We start from the raw sequence: 17,553 nt of genomic DNA on the forward strand, positions 1-17,553 counted from the left end.
CCCAGCACCAGTCACTGCCATTGCTGCCAGTGAGCTGCAGTCAGCAGGATTGAGCACACAGAGGTGGCTTCAGGCCAGGAGGAAATTACTTTCCATTCTCAGCACATCCCCCAAGGTGTGTGCTGGGTTGGGGGAGGAAATCAGACAAACCACTTGAGTGCTGGGGGTGGGACAGAAGGCCCTTTGAGGACTTACCTATACAGACCTAAGAGGTGGCCCCGAGGGCAAGAACATAGGAACACCTGCAAAACTTGAAGTTAAATCTGCAAGGGGACGTTCCTGACAGTCCAGTGGTAAAGAACCTATCTATCTGCCAATGCAGGAGACACAGGTTGGATAGCTGGCCTGGGAAGATTCCACATGCCTTGGGGCAACTAAGCCCATGTGCCACAACTACTGTGCCCACACACCCTAAAGCCAGTGCTCCACAAGAGAAGCCACAGCAATGAGAAGCCTGTGCACTTCAATGACGAGTAGCCCCCACTCACTATAACTAGAGAAAGCCCGCACACAGCAACAAAGACCCGGCACAGCCAAAAATGATCATTTTTTTTTAATGCCTGCAAGGGGCCAGTTAGTATCAAGTAAGAGTAAGTAAGAGCCAGAGGGTGAGGGAAGAAAGGGAGAAAGAAGGGACCCCAAAAAGCCCGGCAGAGATCAAGCAATGTGATGTGATGTGTGTGTGTGTGTGTGTGTGTGTGTGTGTGCGCGCAACCCCACGAACTGTAGCACACCAGGCTCTTCTATCCATAAATCAGGCAATAACATGGAGTTACTTCAACTCTCTCTAATCCCCACCAGCTGCCCCATGAACACACAATCTAATTTTTTAGAAAAGGGCTTGCTTTGCAAATCCAGCTTCAAGATAATTCCCTCCTCCCCACCCCTGCCTGCCCATCTGGAAATCTTGGACTATCCCTGAGGCAAGGTAAGGAAAGAAAATGCCAAACCAAAGTTAGAGCTACAGCATCATCAGTCTTTAATAATTTATAGGCAAACGCTAAAAAATAGTTAATAATTATACAGAGGACATACATGGCTTATAAAAATGGTCGTAAGTCTACAAAGTAGGGATTCTTGGCACTTGCATACAAACACAAAAATATAGACAATTATGACTGGCACCCCTAGAAGAGCAAACTAGGGACACCCCTCAGTTGGGGGTGGGGGGGAGCCAAGAGCTAGTTCTCATTTATTCCAAATGCATCCTCCAAGCAACTTTCCTTTGCCCCTAAACACATCTAATCAAAAAGCCAGAGAAGAAAAACAGGAAACAGGGTCGAGGTAGAGTCAGTTTACATTTAAGCCTCCACAGTCCTGCAGCCTCCACTTCCCCAGAAGTGAGGATGAGGGAGAGATGTGAGAATACATCCCATCTCCTGCCGCCCGTCCCGTGCTGCCCCCAAACAGGACCCCTGTTGTACTTCTTGGTCCTCCATTGAGGTGGACAGGTCCTACACCCTGGGGCTGAGTGAGGGGCCACAGGCTCCGCCTGGCTGTCCAAGTGTGCAGACCCCTACTGGTGAGGAGGGGCAGCCTCAGGTCACCGTCGCTTCTTGCCTGCCCGGGCAGCCTTCTTTCTCTTGAGGATCATCTCATACAGGCGCTCCAGGCCTGGCTGCAGGCCCAGCCCGTCCACAGCACTGCAGCCCTGCACGTAGGTGAGTGTGGCAGTAGCCAGCTCCCGGACCGCCAGCCTCTTCTCCACCTCGGCGGCGCTCAGTGCCCCGGGCTGATCCTGCTTGTTGGCCAGGACCAGCACAGGCACACCCTGGTTGTCCGAGGCCCGGCTGATTCGGTGGAGCTCCACCTTGGCCTCCTCCAGCCGCTCAGCCTCAGCAGCATCCACCACAAACACCAGGCCGTCTGTCCGGCGTGTGTAGGAGCGCCACAGCGGTCGAAGCTTCTCCTGCCCCCCGACATCCCACACTTGGAAGGTGATGCCACGGGATCCCCCCAAGGGCACCCGGATCTTCTCTGTGTTGAAGCCTTTTGTGGGGACGCTCTGGACAAACTCTTTGAACTTGAGGCGGTAAAGAAGGGAGGTCTTTCCAGCTGAGTCCAGCCCAATGACCACAACATGCAGGGCCTGGAAGTGGGGCAAGAAGGAGGTGGTGGGCGCCATCTCAGTCAAATGGTTCCCCATGTTGAACTCTAGCTAAGATGCAGGTCTTGGGGCTCACAGAAGAGGCAGGGAGGAGACCTTGAAATTGCAGGCTTTGGGATCACAGCTGGGTTATCTGAACAGGGAAAGGTCATGGAAGAAAACAGCAGGATCAACGTTTAATAACAAACATGAAATTTACAACTTCTTGATCACGTCCTAAATCAACAACCCACTTTTTTTTTTTAATTCCTTTTTAAAAAGCTGTTTTCGTTGTGTGTGTGTGTGTGTGTGTGTGTGTGTGTGTGTGTATGTTTAAGCAGCTGCAGGTATAACAGAGGCTCTCCCCCGTGCCCTGGGGGCCATGACCGGGGTGATGAGACTGAGAGAAACCCCTAGGACACTGGGACACTGAGGTTGGAGAGAGAGGCCTGGATGCGGGACAGTCAGCTTCCGCGCTTGTGGCATGGCAGCAGGCACCGCGACCCCAGCTCCCCAGGAGAGAATCCTCGGGGGAACCTGCATCTGGGGGGCAGTGGCCCGAAATTAAGAATCAGGGTCCGGGTGCTGAAATCGGAGAGAAAGGCCCACTCCCACTCGCCTTCCACAACCCCACGGTCGACACGCCCCTCCTTACACTGAGACCCCCTCCCCACTGCCCCGCGACACTCCGCTGCCCGCCTTCCAGCGATCGCAGACTTCCAGCTCCCCCGGCCCCGTACCCAGACCGCCTCGGCTCGGCCTGAGGAGCGTCTTTACCTCCCGTCAGCCGCGCTCTCCCCGCTCCCCTCCGGGCCAGCCCCGCTAGTCTCCACGCCGGTCTCCAGCGCGCGGGCACTGCGGAGCTGACAGGGGCACTCGGCCTTAAAACCCGCGTATGACGTCACGTGGCATGGGCCAATCAGCGGCCCTGCGGTAGCGAGGCGGGGCGGAGCGTGGAGATCCGCGGATTGCACCCGGGTCCCCACTGTAATGCGACTCTGATCAATTGGTGACCGTTTTATTTGATCTTTTCTACCATTGCCGGTATTTGGAATTAAACTCGGGATTAACCCGGGATGGAAGGTGGAAAGGGCGTGGTAGCGTTTGGCTAGAGAGGAGAGATGAAGAGCATAATACTCTCAATACTCCCACACGCCCCTCACACAGGCAGAGATATTCACCCTACGTGTGCGCTTCCTCTGCCAGGGTCTACTCGAGAGATGTTGACAAGTCTTCCTCCTTTATCGTTCCTAATTCAATGTCCTAACCTGTGTGAACCTGGAACCCCATAAAATAGTCTAAACCTATTACCCCTATTGATCCTCATAACAGCCCAGGAGGTAGGGACTGGTGTGGTCTCGCTACACAGGTGAAGAAAGCCCTGAAGGGCTCAACGACTTGTCTAATGTCGAGCGTGCGTGCTCAGTCAAGTCCGACTCTTTGCCATCCCGTGGACTGTGGCCTGCCAGGCTTCTCTGTCTATGGAATTTTCCAGACGAGAATACTGGAGTGGGTTGCCATTTCCTTCTCCAGGGGATCTTCTCAACCCAGGGATGGAACCCTCCTCTCTTGAGTCTTCTGCATTGGCAAGCAGATTCTTTACCACCGGGCCACCTAGAAAGCCCTCAACATCACACATAGCTAGTAAATTGCTGAGCAAGGATATGTCTGAATCCAGTGCCTCAGCCCCTCACCACTTACCTATTCAGTCTCTCTAGTCAGGGAGGTTATTAGCAGAATTCCCCCAGTTTCTGGTCAGAGTGCCTGCCATAGCAGACCCCACCTTGTTCAAATCGATAAAGGCAGAATTCTTCACTTCACAGAGTGTTTACTGACTTCATTCATACACTTTGGGCTGCATGAGCCAAAGAAACTATGAAGACATAGCAAATGTGCAGACCACAAATGCATGGCTTCAGAGGGCTTCTACTCTAGCGAGGCAGACAAGACTGGTCACTGACAGGGAACACTGGGACTTTGTAAATCGTTAGATAAGCATGTGTAGGACTTCAGACGGAGAAGGCAATGGCACCCCACTCCAGTACTCTTGCCTGGAAAATCCCATGAACAGAGGAGCCTGGTAGGCTGCAGTCCATGAGGTCGCTAAGAGTTGGACATGACTGAGCGACTTCACTTTCACTTTTCACTTTCATGCATTGGAGAAGGAAATGGCAACCCACTCCAGTGTTCTTGCCTGGAAAATCCCAGGAACGGGGGAGCCTGGTGGGCTGCCGTCTATGGGGTCTCACAGAGTCGGACACGACTGAAGTGACTTAGCAGCAGCAGGACTTCAGAGGTGAGAGAGAAAGTGTCAACTAGAAGCTCCTGAAAGGTTTCCAGAAATTAATGAGTCCTGTGTAGGACTGGCTGGGAGGTGGACAGCGCTGTGTGACATCTCCCCAGTCATTATAGCCTGATTTAATCTGGGCAGCACTGAAGAGGAGATGTCACAAAGGAGCAGTGTGACCAAGGGCTAACAGTGATTACCTGCAGGGAGAAAGGTAAAACTGACTGTGGAGAAGGGGCTCAAAGGAGAAGCAAATTTTAACTATATCCATTTTTACAAGGAAGCTGGATTCCTGCATTTATTATGCATCACAGTATTAACTTTTTAGAAAACTGTCTGTAAGGGTGATTAGAAAAGAGGAAGGTGGGGACTTCCCTAGTGGTCCAGTGGCTAAGACTCTGCCCTCCCAATACAGGGTGCCTGGGTTTGATCCCTGGTCATGGCTAGATCCCACATCTTGTGACTTAGAGTTTGCTTGCCACAGCTAAAAGCTGATGAAGCAAATATCAAAAAAAAAAAAAAAAAGGAGAGGGAAGCCATTGCCAGACCGGAGGGCTTAGCCCTTCCTACCCACCAGCTCCCATCTGTTTAGCACCAGCCTGCCTTGCCACCTCGTCTTCCCCTTCCTGCTACAAACCAGCCACCTGGTTTCCCTTAACATGCAGGGAGCTTCCCCAAATCCCTTAAGAGATCAAGACCTTAAGTAATTAGCTTGTCACACCCCCCATGTTGGGGGCTGGCAGGATGCAACAGGAGCTAAGGAACAGGGAAGGAACTGAGTTAGCAGAGGGGAAGACAGCACAGACCAGAAGGTTGGGAACAATTGGCCCATTTAAGTAGCCACTGTATGCTAAGCTGTGGTCAAGGAACTTTGCATACTTTTCCTTTTATTCTTTTCTTTCTTAAAAAAAAAAAATTGGCCTTGAAGCTTGCAAGAACTTAATTCTATGACCAGGGAGGGATAGAACCCTCACCCTCAGCAGTGAAAGTGCAGAGTCCTAACCACTGGACAACCAGGGAATCCCCAATACTTCTCCTTTTTAATTATACAACTCATACCATATAGTAAGTATAGTTACTCTAAAAAGAGGACAGCAAGCCACAGAAAGGTGAAGCAACTTGTCCAAGATCCCTCAGCTAAAAATTGGCCAAACTTGGCTTGGATAAAATGGTTGTGAAACCAAAAACACAAAGAAACAGAGAACACAGGAAAAGAGAACACATGGAAACTGAAAACAGACACATTGTTTTGTGTTTCTTCCACAATCTTTGAAACTTCTTTGACATTTCTCCTACATCTCCTGGGCCTCACACAGGAGGGAAATTATAACTTAATTATCTGATAAGGGAGTTGAAACTGACAGTCTCACCCCACCCCTTCATCCTTTGCCTTTGCCCAGAAAGCTGCTGATGAACAAATGGGAAGGAGGAGGTGGGGCAAGGTGGGGGTGAGGGAAGGGGCCCAGTTTGTCAGGGCAACACCAGTCTGAGGGCCTATACCAGTCCAGTCTCCTTTAAAATGGGAACTCCAGTTCCCATTTCCACAACCAGCCTGGGGCCCAGGGAGCCTTCCTCCATTAGCCACCATTTTTGATACTGGCAGCCTCAGTTCTTCAGCCCTTTCTCTCCACAAGACCACAGCCCAGGTCCTAGTACACTGGAGGATTCACAATGCTCAAGAACATTTTTACTTTGAGCATTCATGGATGGAGTGCCTGCCAGTCTGAAGGCCGCAGTGAAATGGATAAGGACCTGCTCTCACAGAGTGGACATTATAATGAGGAGTAGGGAGAGACAGACAATGACTCTAGAGGGTCATTTCAGATAGTGACATGAGCCATCGAGGAAATTAAACAGGGAAATGTGCTGGAGAGTGACTGGGGGGAGAGCTGCTTTACACGGAGGAGGGGGCTGCTCATGAAGGCCTCTTCAGTGGTGACATCAGAGGCAAGTTTAAGTGGCCAGGAGACAAGGAAGCATTCCAGACAGAAAGACAGACTAGCTGGGACAGACTACCTGCTTCCTCCCATTGGCTCCTGACCCGGGTCAGATTCAGCTGCTGGGTGGAGGTTCTTCCTCAGAGCTGTCTCCCCACCAGACTAAGCGCTGAGCCCAGAAGCTGGTTCTTCACAGTCACAGCTCCGCAGTGTCCAGCGCTGTGCCTGCCACACAGTAGGCAATCAGGAAGTCCTCCATGATTCCTGACTACATGGTGGATTGACTAAACATACTCAAGGGGAGCCCTGATGTGGGAACCAAGCACCCGGCCTCAGCTGCGAGTTTCCTGGTCTGGGGTCCCTGACACCTTGGGGCTTGGGAGGGATACCTATAAAACCCTGCACTTCCAGGTAAGGTCTGGGTAATCCTGAACCCTCAAGCCTTTACTGGAGAAGAGGGATTTCTTAGAGGAGAAAAAGTGAGGCCATGGGACGGATGACACTGGGAGAGAAGCCCCCTTCAAGGCCTGGTGGGCTGAACCCTGGGCTTAGAGTCATCATGACTCCTGTCCTGACAAGTAGGCTGACTTAGAAAACCACTTTCCCCTAGGAGCCTTGGTTTCCTCAGCATGTAATGAGGGGCTTAGAGATTCCAGGTCCCTTTCCGCAGGAAAGCTCAGACTTTGGAGTAGGCGAGGGTACAGGATGGGTGAAGCTCACCTAGGAAGCAGCTGAGGACATCCTTGTGTCCACTGCATCCCAACCGAGTACCTGAGTGCACAACTGAAGGGAGGAGAGGAGTCTCAGGAGGAGGGATGGGAGGGGAGAGGAGGTCCCGGAGCAGCTTCCGCCAGGGAGTCAGAAACTATTTCAAATCCCAGCTTTGCTTCCTCAAGAATAAAACAAAGAGGGAATTCCCTGGGTGTCCACTGGTTACAACTGTGTTTTCCACTGCACAGAGCACAGTTACATCCCTGGCTGGAGAAAAAAGATTCCATGGCCAAAAAAACAAGAATAAAATGGGGAAAACACAACCTACTACTTAGAATGAGTGTGAAAAGAAAAAAGAAAAACTGAGAGAAAGGGGCCTTTAAAGACCCCTTGCTCCTACCAGGGGCCCATTCAGAGGCAGCTCGTCCAAAACCCAGTCCCAGAGCCCAGGCCAGGGCAGAAAAGGAGCAGATGCTGCCCCCTGGTGGATGAGTCTGTCACTGCCTAAACCTGAAGCAGAGGGGCAGAGTAAAGTTGGACAGGTTCCTTTCCTTCCTTCTGGGGTCTTTTTATTTGTTTCTTTTTCTGGCCATGCCACCCAGCTCGTGGGATCTTAGATCCGCTACCAGGTATTGAACCCTTGCCCTTGTCAGTGAAAGCTTGGAGTCCTAACCACTGAACTAACCACAAGGGAATTCCCCTGGAGTCTTCCTTTCAGACAGTACCTTCACTACAGCTTGAGTGTACAGAGGGAATGGAAAAGCCACCCTTTTCAAGTTGTTTTTGTGGAGATAACATCAGATGTAAATGAATGTTTTCTGAGCAGGAAATCTGATTTCCATGACATTTCTTATGCTTTTACTGAGGGCCTAATAGCTGGTGCTGGGAAGGCAGAGGCAGGAGGAGGCTGGAGGGTGGAGAAGGCTGTGAAGAGGCAGGTGCAGCAGGTTGTGGTGTCTTAGGAGACAGATCCACACGGGGACAGATTCCAGCATCCATCTGCACAGGAGACTGGCACTTGGGGAGACCTTGGCCTCAGGAGGGCCTTGGGTGATCAGCAAGAAACAGCAGCCAGAGCCCCAAGAGGGTGATGGTGCCCGGGGAGCAACAGCCTGCAGCTGCGAGGGGGGAGGAACATGCCCACCAGGGAGAGACAGAGAGGTGAGCTGAGGGGACAGAGCCAGGCTCACGCTGTGCGGGGAACTAGTAGTTGGCCAGTTATCCGAGCTGAGGGACTCTTCAGAGCTTTAACAAAGGGGCTTATCTCCAGAGACCTTATATGTTTGATTCAGCTTTTTAAAACTGTATTTACTTATCTGGCTGTATCCGATCTTAGTTGTGACACACAGGCTCCAGAGCACTCAGACTTAGTTGCCTCGAAGTATGGGGGAATCTTAGCTCCACACCAGGGATTGAACTTGTGTCCCCTACATTGGGAGGCGGATACTTACCATTGGACCACCAGGAAGTGCCTGATTCAGCTTCTTGATGTCATATATTTCTGTCAAGTCACCCATATTTGTTTGGCCCACACGAATGGTGCATTCTTATATTGGGGAGTTGGTCAGAATCATCTGGAGGACTTGATAAACACAGAGCTGGGGCCTCCTTCCAGAATTTCTGATTCAGAAATTTGAAGACTTTGTCAGACCCAGGCTAAGCACAGTATACATTGTCTCATTGGACCCTCATCCCAGTCATTCAACACATATTCATCAAAAATCAAGTACATTCAGAGCACTCCCATAGGTGCTGAGAATAGACCAGCAAACGAAAGGTTTACCATCAAGGTGAAAGACAATACAGCACTAATGGCTGTGTGTTTGTGAATATACCTACATTCTATGTGTCTGTGTCCAAATCTACATGTATATCTATTCCATGAGAGCATCTGTGGTGTCAAAGCCACTTGGCAACCAGCAAAAATACAAGACCAGGGAGAGGGGGATACGAAACAGGAAGGCTCAGGTTGAGTAGATATAGTTTGCAAGACTGTCAAATGGAATCATTTCTATTTTACAGGCAAGAAATGACTTTCCCTAGGGTGTTCTCATTGAGACTTTCCCATGTGCTTGCATTTCCACGGATAGATTGCTCGTCGGAGAGGCACTGTTATCATCCACAGTTAAAGTATCAGGACCCCAAGTTTAAAAAAACCTGAGGCCCCAGTGGTTAGCAGGATGCTTGAATGCAAATCCTTACTTCTTTTCACATTAGTCAAGATGCTTAGCCTCTCAGCACTTCCATCTAAAACAGTGCTTTCAAGAAATACGTGAGTCACACACATAACTTTTTTTTTTACTTTGGCCACTTTGTGGCCTTTGGGATCTCAGTTCTCCAACCAAGGATGGAACCTGGACTCTTGCATGAAAGCACTGATGCCTAACCACTGGACCACCAGGTAGTTCCCTCCTGCAGGTAAATGTAAATATTCTTAGGCATATAAAAATAAATAAATAAATAAAAAGAAGTAAGTGAAATTAAGTTTTTTTTTCTATTTATTTTTATTAGATGGAGGCTAATTACTTTACAATATGGTAGTGGTTTTTGCCATACGTTGACATGAATCAGCCATGGATTTACATGTGTTCCCTAAAAAAATATGGAATGCTTCACGAATTTGTTTGTCATCCTTGTGCAGGGGCCATGCTAATCTTCTCTGTATCGTTCCAATTTTAATATATGTGCTGCCGAAGCGAGCACTGAAATTAAGTTTAATATGTTCTTTAACTCAAGATATCTCAGAAATTCTCTGGTGGTCAGTGGTTAGAGCTCCATGCTTTCAAAGACAAGGCAGGTATTCCATCTCAGAGTTCTTGTAAATCCTGAGGCACACCTCCCCCCCACCAAAAAACCCCAGATATCTAAAGCATCAATTTTTCGGTGCTCAGCTTTCTTCACAGTCCCAACTCTCACATCCATATGTGACCACTGGAAAAACCATAGCTTTGATCAGACGGACCTTTATTGGCAAAGTAATGTCTCTGCTTTTTAATATGCTATCTAAGTTGGTCATAACTTTCCTTCCAAGGAGTAAGTGTCTTTTAATTTCATGGCTGCAGTCACCATCTGCAGTGATTTTGGAGCCCCCCAAAATAAAGTCTGACACTGTTTCCACTGTCTCCCCATCTATTTCCCATGAGGTGATGGGACCAGATGCCATGATCTTAGTTTTCTGAATGTTAAGCTTTAAGCCAACTTTTTCATTCTTCTTTTTCACTTTCATCAAGAGGCTTTTTACTTCCTCTTCACTTTCTGCCATAAGGGTGGTGTCATCTGCATATCTGAGGTTATTGATATTTCTCCCGGCAATCTTGATTCCAACTTGTGCTTCTTCTAGCCCGGTGTTTCTCATGATGTACTCTGCATATAAGTTAAATAAGCAGGGTGACAATATACAGCCTTGATGTACTCCTTTTCCTATTTGGAACCAGTCTGTTGTTCCATGTCCGGTTCTAATTGTTGCTTCCTGACTTGCACACAGGTTTCTCAAGAGGCAGGTCAGGTGGTCTGGCATTCCCATCTCTTTCAGAATTTTCCACAGTTTATTGTTATCCACACAATCGAAGGCTTTGGCATAGTCAATAAAGCAGAAATAGATGTTTTTCTGGAACTCTCTTGCTTTTTCAATGATCCATCGGGTACTGGCAACTTGATCTCTGGTTCCTCTACCTTTTCTAAAACCAGCTTGAACATCTGGAAGTTCTCAGTTCATGTATTGCTGAAGCCTGGCTTGGAGAATTTTGAGCATTACCTTACTAGCATGTGAGATGAGTGCAATTGTGCAGTAGTTTGAGCATTCTTTGGGATTGCCTTTCTTAGGGATTGGAATGAAAACTGACCTTTTCCAGTCCTGTGGCCATTGCTGAGTTTTCCAAATTTGCTGGCATATTGAGTGCAGCACTTTCACAGCATCCTCTTTCAGGATTTGAAATAGCTCAACTGGAATTCCATCACATCCACTAGCTTTGTTCATAGTGATGCTTTCTAAGGCCCACTTGACTTCACAATCCAAGATGTCTGGCTCTAGGTGAGTGATCACACCATTGTGATTATCTGGCTTGTGAGGATCTTTTTTGTACAGTTCTTCTGCGTATTCTTGCCACCTCTTCTTAATATCTTCTGCTTCTTTTAGGTCCATACCATTTCTGTCCTTTATCGAACCCATCTATGCCTGCAATGTTCCCTTGCTATCTCTAATTTTCTTGAAGAGATCTCTAGTCTTTCCCATTCTGTTGTTTTCCTCTATTTCTTTTTTGCATTGATCACTGAGGAAGGCTTTCTTATCTTTCCTGGCTATTCTTTGGAACTCTGCTTTCAAATGGGAATATCTTTCCTTTCCTCCTTTGCTTTTTGCTTCTCTTCTTTTCACAGCTATTCACAAGGCCTCCTCAGACAACCATTTTGCCTTTTTGCATTTCTTTTCCATGGGGATGGTCTTGATCCCTGTCTCCTGTACAGTGTCATGAACCTCTGTCCATAGTTCATCAGGCTCTCTGTCTATCAGATTTAGTCCCTTAAATCTATTTCTCACTTCCACTGTATAGTCATAAGGGATTTGATTTAGGTCATACCTGAATGGTCTAGTGGTTTTCCCTACTTTCTTCAGTTTAAATCTGAATTTGGCAATAAGGAATTCATGATCTGAGCCACAGTCAGCTCCCGGTCTTGTTCTTGCTGACTGTATAGAGCTTCTCCATCTTTGGCCGGCAAAGAACATAATCAATCTGATTTTGGTGTTGACCATCTGGTGATGTCCATGTGTAGAGTCTTCTCTTGTGTTGTTGGAAGAGGGTGTTTGCTATCACCAACTTGATTCATGGGGTTGCGATTCATGGGGTCGCAAAGAGTCGGACACAACTGAGCGACTGAACTGAAAATATCATTTCAATATGTAACTAATATCAATATTACAGAGATATTTTACAATTTTTAATACTAAGTCTTTTAAATTCCATGTGTTTTTTCCACTTTCAGTACCTCTGAATTGGGCGGAACCACCTAAGAGCTCTCCCTGGCTGCATGTGACTAGTGGCAGTGACAGTTCAGATCAACAGAATGTTTCCTGTTGTTCAGTTGCTAAGTAGCGTCCGACTCCTTGGGACCCTGTGACCCGCCAGGTTCCTCTTTGTCCATGGGATTTCCTAGGCAAGAATTCTGTCATGGGTTTCCATTTCCTCTAGGGGATCTTTCCGACCCAGGAATGGAGCTTGACAATCTGAGCCACCAGCGAAGCCCACTGCTGAGGAGGAGGGGCACGGAAACGAGGTCCTAGGCGGAGGGAGCTTTCTGTAGGAAGCCCGGGATCGGTTTGGTGCCTAGAAGCACCGAAGGACGCGGGCGCTGGAGTTGAAGTGAACCCCTCCCGCAGCCCTGCCCCGCCCTCCGCATCCACGCGCCCCCTCCCTTCCCCGCTGTGGGCCATCCGCCTTCCGCCTGGCAGGGAAGCCCCCTCCAGACATCTGACCCTACGAAGCCCCTCTCTCCGCAGGCGGAGGCCTGTGCAACACACTGCAGTCCGGCCGTTTCTAGCGAGTCAGTCTTGCGACCTTGTCTTCAGGAAAACTCTCGGCCAACAGCTCCTCTCACAGGTCCCTCTCGCCGCCCACCCCGCACCCCCTCCGGTCGGGTCTCTCCTCTCCCCCAGCACCAAGGAGGAGCTCCCCTGCCGCACCCCGAGGCCGTCCCCGGGGCGCTGCGGTCCCGCCGGAGCCACGCCTTCTTGGCGACGGAGGGCGGGGCATGCAGATTGGAGACGGCGCTTCTGCCCGAGAACGACAAAGCTACAGCAGATGCGGAATTTCTCTTTCACAATGTGGAGGATAAAGCCTGCTCGAGAGTCTGGTGTGGTGGCGCCATAGCACTGTCAACGAGGCCAAGGCAGGGCGCCCTGGAGTGAGCGGGGACCCGGGTCACACTGTGTGTAACATGCACGACAGCAGGACGGTGACAGCGACGGGCGGAGGTGCGGTATCGCTTCTCGGCCTTTTGGCTAAGATCAAGTGTAGTATCTGTTCTTATCAGTTTAATATCTGATACGTCCTCTATCCGAGGACAATATATTAAATGGATTTTTGGAGCAGGGAGTTGGAATAGGAGCTTGCTCCGTCCACTCCACGCATCGACCTGGTATTGCAGTATCTCCAGGAACGGTGCACCCCCTCGGGGACAACTCTGGTAGCCAAAGGAAGAAACTGGTGTATTTCTCTTGTGGATTGAGTTATTTTAGAAGGTTTACTTTCACCCACAGCTGGTTCGTGTCAACGTATAGCAAAAAATCACAACAATATTGTAAAGCAATTAGCCTCAAGTTAAGATAAACTTTTAAGAAAACTTTACTTTTCTTAGGTTTTCTTATAGTTTGCAAGCGATCTTGGCATTTATGTGAAAAATAAGTAAGTTGGATGAGGGGAAACTATGAAGTTAAAAAACTCTTTTTTTCTAAACATTCCTGTGTGTGTGTGTGTGTGTGTTTTAAAAACCTGTGCAATCCCTTAAGAGTTTCTCCATTTCTCTGCCCTGTAAAGTGCAGCTTTATGTGGTTCACTTGAGCCTTGAGGTCTCTTAAAGACAGTCCCTTCAGCTCTGCAGTCTTGGAAGGGGTGCTTTCTCCCCGCCCATAGTCGTGTCTGACTCAGATTACTGGAGTGGATCAAACCCAGCTCTGCTGCACTGCAGGTGGGTTCTTTACCACCTGAGCCACATTCTCCAAAAGATAGCGCTTTCTGCCCTGCAGTCTTGGAAGGGGAGCTTCCAAGCTCCCACTTGATATTCCTTCCCAATTCCTCCTCACGGCATCCTCAAAACAAAACCAGAACACTAGCTTGACTTTCCTGTCTTCCATCTCTGGTTGTCTCCAACATTACTTAAGTGTTCATGTTTCCTGATTTCAAGCAGTGCCTGCTGAGTCACTGAGATCCACCTGGAGTCTAGGTTAAAATGATGGGTTTTCAACTCAGTGTGTGTCAGTTGTGCTGACTGGGATTTTATTTATACAGGTAACTGACTGACAAGGAGAGGTCAGTGCCACTGAAGGAGATTGTATTATTCCTTAGCATTCCAAAGAGAAGAGTGCCTACAGTAAGACCACTGTGTCTTCTGTCTTTTGGGTACACAAGGCAAGCTGTTCAGGGCAGCACAAAGTTCAAATCATGTATAAGCCAGAACGAATTCCCCATATTGTCTCCTTTCATCCTTTTCTATTGATTGGGGCATTTGACCAAGATCTAGGTGCAGGGCGCTGGTCTAAGTACACCAGACAGTGTGGTGGGAAAAGCAGCCGCTGTGGGAATCTCCCCAGGTACCACCGGACAATTGCACTCATCTCATGCTAGTAAGGTTGTACTCAAAATCCTCCAACCTAGGCTTCCAGAGTCCATGAACCGAGAACTTCCTCATGTGTCAAGCTGGCTTTCGACAAGGCAGAGAAACCAGAGATCAAATTGCGAACTTTCGCTGGATCCTAGAGAAAGCAAGGGAAATCCAGAAAAACCTCTACCTCTGTTTCATTGAGTTGGCTAAAGCCTTTGACTGTGGATAACAAATTGTGGAAAACTCTCAAAGAGGTGGGAATACCAGACCATCTTACCTGTATCCTAGGAAACCTGCTTGCGGGTCAAGAAGCAACAGTTAGAACCTTCTATGGTAAAACTGACTGGTTCAAAATTGAGAGAGTTTGACAGGCTGTTTCTTGTCACCCTGTCTATTTAGCTTTTACACAGAGCACATCATGTGAAATGCCAGGCTGGATGAGTTACAAGCTGGAACCAAGATTGCCGGGAGAAATATCAATAACCTCCGGTCTGCAGATGATACCACTGTATCTTTCTTGGCAGAAAGAGAAGAGAAAGAGCCTCTTGCTGAGAGTGAAGGAGGAGAGTGAAAAGCCAGCTTAAAACTCAATATCGGACTTCCCTGGTGGTCCAGGTGTTAAGAATCTGCTTGCCAGTGCAGGGGACACTGGTTCAAACCCTGGGCCAGGAAGCCCCTGTGACACAACTACTGAGCCTGCACTCTAGAGCCCATAAGCCACAGTTAGAAAGTAGCCCCCGCTCGCAATTGGAGAAGGCCTCACGCATCAACGGAGACCCAGTGCAGCCAAAACTAAATAATTAAACTTTAAAATAAACCTCAATATTAAAAACACTAAGATCATGACATCTGGTCCCATCACTGCATGGCTAATAGAAGGGGAAAATATAGAAGCAGTGACAGATTTCCTCTTCTTGGGCTCTAAAAATCACTGCAGGTGGTGACTGCAGCCAGGAAATCAGAAGATGATTGCTTCTTGGCAAGAAAGCTATGACAAACCTAGACAGTGTATTAAAAAGCAAAGACAACAGTTTGTCACAACGGTTCCTATAGTCAAGGCTATGGTCTTTCCAGTACTCAGGTACAGACTTGAGAGCTGGACTACAAGAAGTCAGAGGCCAAAGAACTGATGCTTTGGAATGGTGGTGCTGGGGAAGACTCCTGAGAGTTCCTTGGACTGCAAGGAGATCAAATGAGTCCATCTTAAAGGAAATCAACCCTGAATTCTCCTTGAAAGGACTGATGCTGAAGCTGAAGCTCCAATGCCGAGACCACCTGATGGGAAGAACCCACTCACTGAAAAAGACCCTGATGCTGGGAAAGACTGGAGGCAGGAGGAGAAGGAAGACAGAGGATGAGAAGGTTGGATGGCATCACTGAATCAATGGACATGACTTTGAGCAACTCCAGGAGACAGTGAAGGACAGGGAAGTCTGGCATGCTGAGGTCCACAGGGTTGCAAAGAATCAGACAGGACTTAACAACTGAACAATACCACATCCTCTATGCCAGGACATTTTAGTAAATTGATTTTTGGAGTAGGGAGTTGGAATAGAACCTTGCTCCGTCCACTCCACCCATTGACCTGGTATTGTAGTACCTTCAGGAATAGTGCACCCCTCTCAGGGAAAAGAGAAAGTATGAACTACAGGCTTGTTACATCTTTTTCAGTGTCTTCCTCATTTTGTTTCTGGGTACTGGTCTTATGTGAAGGTTTCTGTTTTGTTTTACCAATGTGTGGTTTTCTGTTTCCTTGTTGGGGAGGTTTACTTATGAGTACTATTTCTTGTGAGGGTCATATCCATGCACTAATTTTATGATAAATTTTCCTGTATCTTTCAAAACACTGTAATAAGGCTGTGTCCACCATCTTTAGTAGTTTTGTTTTTTCTTAATACTGGATTATTTCTTCGATCCTGTGGACAAGGCGCTGCTCTCAACACCTAACAGATCTTTAAAACAGTTTGGGTTTCCTGGAGTTCCCAGGGGAAGACTCTTAATTCTAGGAATTTTTAAAATTCACGACTCCACCCAAGTGTAAATTCCCTCAAAAAAGAAACTGAAGAACAGAAAGTTTAAGTAACTTGTCAAAGTCACCCAGCTAGAATTTAGCGGACATGGGCTTTGAACAGTATCTGTGAAACAGATATTGTTTCCTCCACAATCTTTCCATCTTCTTTAGCACTTCTCTTACATCTCCTTTGCCTCTCACCCAAGAAGGAAATAATTCACTTGATTAAAGATAGAGCTGAAACTGGCAGTCTCACCCACACCCTTCATCCTTTTTGCCTTTGCCAGGAAAGGCATTGATAAACAAATGAGGAGGAGGAGGTGGGGCATGGTAGGGGTGAAGGAAGGAGCCCAGTTTGTCAGGACAACACTGGGGCCTAACCCAGGCCAGTCTCCTTTAAATGGGAACTCCAGTCCCCACTTCCACATCCAGCCCAGGGAGTCTTCCTCCGTTAATGACCATTTTATTTCTTGGCAGCCTCATTTCTACAGCCATTTCTCTCCACAAGATCACAGCCCAGGACAGACTGCATTGGAGAATTCCCTCCAGAGAACACTGGAACATTCTTATTCGGACAGTTCATGCCTGAGTGCCTGCCAGTCTGAAGGCCTCAGTGAAATGAACAAGGACTTGTCCTGATGGAGTGAACGTTATAAAGAGGAGTAGGAAAACCAGACAGTGAGTCAAAGGGTCATTTCAGATAGTGCCATAAGCCATCGAGGAAAATAAACAGGGAAATGTGCTGTAGACTAACTGGGGGGAGAGCTACTTTACACGGAGGAGGGGGCTGCTCATGAAGGCCTCTCCAATGGTGACATCAGAGGCAAGTTTAAGTGTCTAGGAGGCAAGGAAGCATTCCAGACAGTAGGACAAACTAGCGGGGACCTACTTGCTTCCTCCCATTGGCTCCCTGACCCGGGTCAGATTCAGCTAATGAGTGAAGGTTCTTCCTCAGAGCTGTCTCCCCACCAGACTAAGTGCTGAGCCCAGAAGCTGGTTCTTCACAGTCACAGCTCCGCAGTGCCCAGCACTGTGCCTGCCACACAGTAGGCAATCAGGAAATCTTCATAATTCACGACTACATGATGGATTGACTAAATTTACTCAAGGGTTTCCTTGAGTGTGGGAACCAAGCACCCGGCCTTAGCTGGGAGTTTCCTGGTCTGGGGTCCCTGACACCTTGGGGCTTGGGAGGGATACCTATAAAACC

The 17,553-nt window shown here is 48.3% G+C and overlaps 1 protein-coding gene, 2 non-coding genes and 1 pseudogene across 3 annotated transcripts; 2 read left to right on the forward strand and 2 right to left on the reverse strand.

The window, feature by feature from the left end:
• Positions 1 to 962: 962 nt before the first annotated feature.
• On the reverse strand, positions 963 to 2,971 carry ARL4D (ARF like GTPase 4D). The gene is made up of 2 exons (XM_020888970.2): positions 2,864 to 2,971; positions 963 to 2,240 (listed from the first exon to the last, which is right to left on the reverse strand). Exon 2 carries the CDS (start codon positions 2,144 to 2,146, stop codon positions 1,544 to 1,546), a length of 603 nt encoding a protein of 200 aa, XP_020744629.1. The 5' UTR covers positions 2,147 to 2,240; positions 2,864 to 2,971; the 3' UTR covers positions 963 to 1,543.
• A 6,646-nt stretch (positions 2,972 to 9,617) lies between these two features.
• Positions 9,618 to 9,724, reverse strand: LOC139039221 (U6 spliceosomal RNA). Its single transcript, XR_011492544.1, has one exon. It is a non-coding gene; the product is annotated as a U6 spliceosomal RNA (small nuclear RNA).
• A 3,269-nt stretch (positions 9,725 to 12,993) lies between these two features.
• Positions 12,994 to 13,184, forward strand: LOC139039336 (U2 spliceosomal RNA). The gene has a single exon (XR_011492651.1). It is a non-coding gene; the product is annotated as a U2 spliceosomal RNA (small nuclear RNA).
• Positions 13,185 to 15,823: 2,639 nt separating this feature from the next.
• Positions 15,824 to 15,954, forward strand: LOC139039343 (U2 spliceosomal RNA; annotated as a pseudogene).
• Positions 15,955 to 17,553: the final 1,599 nt, after the last annotated feature.

The sequence above is a fragment of the Odocoileus virginianus genome, chromosome 17 (genome assembly GCF_023699985.2).
Source record: "Odocoileus virginianus isolate 20LAN1187 ecotype Illinois chromosome 17, Ovbor_1.2, whole genome shotgun sequence".
NCBI lineage: Eukaryota > Metazoa > Chordata > Mammalia > Artiodactyla > Cervidae > Odocoileus > Odocoileus virginianus.

Bases quoted from the DNA above. Each gene is read 5' to 3' on its own strand.
- ARL4D (XM_020888970.2), bottom strand. From the start codon at position 2,146: ATGGGGAACCATTTGACTGAGATGGCGCCCACCACCTCCTTCTTGCCC.